Genomic DNA, 5,421 nt, shown 5'->3' on the forward strand with positions numbered 1-5,421 from the left:
AATTCTATACAATTCACTTTCAGTGTCATCTCTACAACCTAGAAGGAACAGGCAGCATGTACATGCATGCAGATGCAAGCTAAAACTCATTCTACATGCATGCCCTGGAAATAAGGTTTAACTTCACACGACGTTTCACAACCCTGTTCACAGTGGCTCCCTCAGTTCCTCATCTTTGGGCCACACCCACCATTTGTGCACCAAAGCAAATACCACCTACCTCAGCAAGAGGTCATAAAGCACAGAGCAGTCAGTCAGGGAGGGAAAAGCCTATAGCGCCCATCTGAACATCAACATTGTGGAATGAGAAGTGTTGAGCATGCGCAGAAGGACACTTTGATGTCACCCTTTCCTGAGGCGTTCTCTTGACACCTCATCAGTAGTAGGGATGACCTAACAATAGGTCTCCAGGGCGGTCATTCCTGGGGCCCCATTTCTCTCTGTGGCTTCGGCCCACTACTAGTCATGGCCGGCAAGCTCTATTGGCGATATATATACATTGTGAGAAATGAGAATGGTGAGGAGATAGCTGAGGTCCCCACCTTAGAGGCTGCCTTGGAGATGGTGGGTGGCAACTCTAGTGGAGGTGACGCCTGCTGCGTAATGGCACTAAATAACGGGGGCCACCAGGTCCGTGAGGGCCAAAACAACTCTGAGGAGAGCAGTAGAGACCCGAACTCCTCTTCCTCAGAACCTCACCAAGAGGAGCCAAGGCCCTCAGCCGAGCATGTGATTCGGGTTCCGAGGCGCCGTTCCTCACGAAGGCGACGGCGAACCACATTCCAGTTCACACTGGGGCAGGTTGAGGAAATGGAAAAGATATTCAAAGAAACCAAGTACCCAGATGCGCTGGCCAGGTATGTGTCTGGCACCAGGAGCTATCCCCAACCTCCCTGTTGTCTCAGGTTGAGATGTCCTTTTGTTCTTCCAGGCCCTGGTTTCCTATCATCCCTCCCTAAGCCACTGCTGTCTTCTCCCTCGGTGGTGGGTACAGGAGGGTGCCTTGTATAGGGGTAAAAGTCAGTATTAGTGTATAGTGTTGACCTGAAACAAGTGTACATAGTCAACACCACACGTTTCCTGTCATATTTTAATTTCTGTAAAATATAGAAACATGAGTATAGTGTGCCAAAATATTCACTAGTGTAAAGTTCACCAGTGTTAAGGATTTACACTTTGTTGGGTAACCTCCTCACCAGTAGTCTCGTCATCTTTTCAGGGACTGTGTCCCTATCCATCAACTCCTTTCAGTTTCCCTTTCCCTTCCTCTGGTGCTGTTTTTTTAATTTAGTGTAATTTGCTCAGCGTGCACTTTGGCATTTATTTTGAATTTTTAATAGTGTGTTAAAATTATTCATTTCTATTGTTTAGAAACTTTTGTAAGAGGTGAAACCATTTTAAAAGCAAGACTAGTTCTGTGAATGAAAGTTAAATGGGGGTGTGAGGGAGGATAGCAATATTAAAAAAGCATAGAAATCATTTATGACTTTGCATTTCATGTAAAACACTGCATGCTAAACAATTGTGGGTTTTTTTCTACAGGAAAGAACTTGCAAATGCTTTGAATGTTACTGAAGTCAAAGTGAAGGTCAGTAAATCCAAGCAAAGACATTGAACAGTCAATCTATAGCCTTCCTCAGGTCTTGGGAAGCCTTGTCCTAGGCACTTTTTTTTTTCAATTCAAGATGATTTTTTCATTTTACATACCATCCACAGTCCCCCCTCCCTCCCCATTTCCTGCTCTCATCCCCACCCACCCCCCACTCCCACATCCACTCCTCATATGGGGTAAGGCCTCCATTGTGAGTCAACAAAGCTTGGTACATACATTCAGTTGGGGCAGGACCAAGCCCTCCCTCCTTCATCAAGGCTGACCAAGGCATCCCACCATAGGGAATGGGCTCTAAAAAGCCAGTTCATGTATCTGGGATAAGTCCTGGTCCCACTGTCAAGGGACCCCACAAACAGACCAAGCCACACAGCTGTCACCCACATTCAGAGGGCCTAGTTTGGTCCATGAGCTCCCACTAATTCGAGTCAACTGTCTCTGTGGTTTTGCCCATCGTGGTCTTGATGCCCCTTGCCCATATAATCCCTCCTCCCTCTTTTCAACTGAACTCTAGGAACTTGGCCAAGTGTGTTGCTTGATTTTTTCTCGCCTCGCCCACAGTCTGGACAAATCTCTGTCACCCGCCAGTCCCACAGCCGCTCAGACCCAACCAAGTAAACACAGACACTTATATTGCTTTCAAACCGCATGGCCGTGGCAGGCTTCCTGCTAACTGTCCTTATCTTGCTAACTGTGCTTTTATCTTAAATTGATCCATTTCCATACATCTGTACCTTGCCATGTGGCTGGTGGCTTACTGGCGTCTTCACATGCTGCTGGTCATGGCGGTGGCTGCAGCCTCTCTGGTCATTGCGGCGGCTGCAGCCTCTCTGGTCATTGCGGCGGCTGCAGCCTCTCTTTCTGCCTTTCTGTCCTTTTATCCTGCCTAGCCACGGCCGATCAGGTTTTATTTATTAACCAATCAAAGCAACTTGACATACAGACCATCCCCCAGCACAGCCAAGTGCAGACCATCTCAAACACCTGCACTCAGGCCCATGGTCCTAATCATCCTCTATACGGACCTGCTGGGTAACGCCACAAAGAACCTGAGAATGGGCTCCCACAGGACCTACAGAACATCCCACAGCACAAGTGCTTGGCTGTGGATCTCTGCATCTGCTTCCATCAGTTACTGGATGTAGTTTCTATGATGACAATTAAGGTAGTCACCCATATGACTACAGGAGAAGGCTAGTTAAGGCACCCTCTCCTCTACTGCTAGGAGTCTTAGCTGGGGCCATCCTTGTGGGTTCTTGGGGATTTCCCTAGCACCAGGTTTCTCCCTAATCCCATAATGGCTCCCTCTGTCAAGATATCTCTTTCATTGCTCTCCCTTTCCATCCCTCCCCCAACCTGATCATCCAGATACCTCATGCTCCCATCCCCCATCCCCTCCCTTCTACTGACTTCCAAGTTTAAGAGATCTTAACCATTATTCTTTCCTGGGCAATCCATGCATGTCCCTCTTAGGGACCTCTTCTTTATCTAACTTCTCTTAGGTTTTGGCTTGTAGCCTGGTTATCCTTTGCAAGAGAGGCTGATGCACTGCAGCTCTAGAGAGGTTGATGCAATGCAGCTCTAGAGAGCCTGATGCAATGCAGCTCTACAGAGACTGATGCACCGCAACTCCAGAGAGGCTGATGCACTGCAGCTCTAGAGAGGATGATGCACTGCAGCTCTAGGGAGCCTGATGCACTGCAGCTCTAGAGAGCCTGATGCACTGCAGCTCTGGAGACTGATGCAATGCAGCTCTACAGAGACTGATGCACTGCAACTCCAGAGAGGCTGATGCACTGCAGTTCTAGAGAGGTTGATGCACTGCAGCTCTAGAGAGCCTGATGCACTGCAGCTCTAGAGAGGTTGATGCACTGCAGATCAAGAGGCTGATGCACTACAGCTCTAGAGAGACTGATGCACTGCAGCTATAGGGAGAAGGTAGACAGAACACAGGAGAAAACACCCATGGTCTCCTGTTTGTACACTCTTGAGTGTGGCTTTTTTCAAGGCCTCACTTCTGATTTCCCCTTTCCTCTTACAAACGTAATAGACAGGCTTTAGGAGTCAGACACAGGGAACTCTGACTTAATGTGAGCCCACATGAGTCAGCCACTGGGGCTTTATGTGAGTTCATGGAGGCATCAGGATGGAAGTAGGGCTTCTGGTCCTTTGGTTGGTCTTCTTTAGACTATACATCCACATAATAGGCAGGGAGAGAAAGTACATGGACGTACAAATGTACAGTTTGAGAACTTCCCAATACAATTGACCCTCTTTCCCTTGGAGCCTGAGAGGATGGTGACATGTAACAGGTAACTGTGACTGTATTTCCATAGGTAGACCATATTTAGGAAGAGCTGATTTATGACTACTTTCCCCACACTGTTGTGGATCATCTTACACTTTGCCTTTTGAAGAAAGATGGGCTTTAGATGTCCTGGTGACACAGCAGGGCCTAGTGTGCCCTCTGTGCTGGACAGGATTCTGGAAATATAGGTGAAGCAATGATATTATTCTTTGTCCTGATCCTGAAGAACTTTTTATAGCATGAAAGAATATGCTGTTCAGATTTACCGTGGGTGGAAGTTACCCTTTCTGATGAACTCCTAGAGATGGCAAAGGTTTCAGTTTCATTATGTCATTTAGGTTAAGTTAGTCAACTTTCACAAACACTGGAGGCTGCGATGTCAAAACATTGTCCTGGCCTTCTCTTCCTACCACCTGTTCACTCTCCTGAAATTTCAAGCACCAACAATCCCCCTGGCACCTTGGAAGGCTATTTTCTTTCTAAAAATTTTCCATGCTTATTGCTGTTGATTAATTTCTTCATACTGAAGATTGCTTTTATAAACAGAAAGCTGTTCCCCTCCATAGGCCTTTAAAATGTGCTAATATTTTATGATCTATAATCTCTGCCAAACAAGAGGAACATATCACTAGTGAGGAGGGTATTCTACAGCTGATGGTCAAATATCAGGAAGAAGACTCTCCTTTACCCAGTCACCATATATTGAATTAACATCAAGGACCTGGAACAAGTTGTAATCTAAGCTTTCCATCCAATAAAGAAGAAACCACTGAAGTGTCTATACTGTTGGAAAAAGACAAAATCATGGCCTACTGCAAAAGTTGACACACAGTTGGTGTTTGCTTTTGTGAGAGGAATAGAAAGTCAGTGTTATGTGCCTTAAAGTGTTTATCTCTTGGCTCTGGGGTGGAAGCCAATGCTAAATCCAATCCTGTCCTCCTCTGATTTTAGACATGGTTCGTCAATCAAAGAGCCGAAGAGAGAAAGAGTGCAAGGCGTGTAATATTACAGAGCATACCTCCTCATATTCAAAGGGTTCTTCTCCTTAGGGAGAGGGACGACAATTCTTAGAGTGCAATCTTTGTTCAGGAGCAAGAGGGCAAATTAGTGACACGTGTACTCAATGTCCAGCTTCACTAAATTTCAGCACTCATGTTAACAATAAAATCATGAATTTCCAAGTTATTTAATTTCATATGCTTCCTGGGGTTTTGTAGTATATAGATGTACACTCTGCAGGAAATGCCATTTAAACAAAATGACAAGTTCTGTTTTTAGGGGGTGGCATTTCTAAGTCATGAGTATTGCTTGCACAGATGACTATTCCCTACGCATGGTAATTGTGAAACAGTGGATCACTTAAGCCTTCTTGATTCAGGCTTACTTTATCCTTTGAGCAAGGGATTCAGTAGTAACCCTGCAAATGTGGAATCTAAGGAGAAGGTGGGCACAGAAAATATTGATGGTGATGATTACTTTTTATTTGGGGAGGGGTCAGAACAAT

The 5,421-nt window shown here is 45.7% G+C and overlaps 1 protein-coding gene across 1 annotated transcript; it reads left to right on the forward strand.

The window, feature by feature from the left end:
- Positions 1-456: 456 nt before the first annotated feature.
- Positions 457-5,012, forward strand: LOC121825747 (uncharacterized). Its single transcript, XM_042269319.2, has 3 exons — positions 457-857; positions 1,543-1,588; positions 4,869-5,012. The coding sequence occupies exons 1-3, from the start codon at positions 466-468 to the stop codon at positions 4,986-4,988; spliced, it is 558 nt and encodes a 185-aa protein (XP_042125253.1). The 5' UTR covers positions 457-465; the 3' UTR covers positions 4,989-5,012.
- Positions 5,013-5,421: the final 409 nt, after the last annotated feature.

This window comes from Peromyscus maniculatus, chromosome X (assembly GCF_049852395.1).
Source record: "Peromyscus maniculatus bairdii isolate BWxNUB_F1_BW_parent chromosome X, HU_Pman_BW_mat_3.1, whole genome shotgun sequence".
In the NCBI taxonomy this organism is placed as follows: domain Eukaryota; kingdom Metazoa; phylum Chordata; class Mammalia; order Rodentia; family Cricetidae; genus Peromyscus; species Peromyscus maniculatus.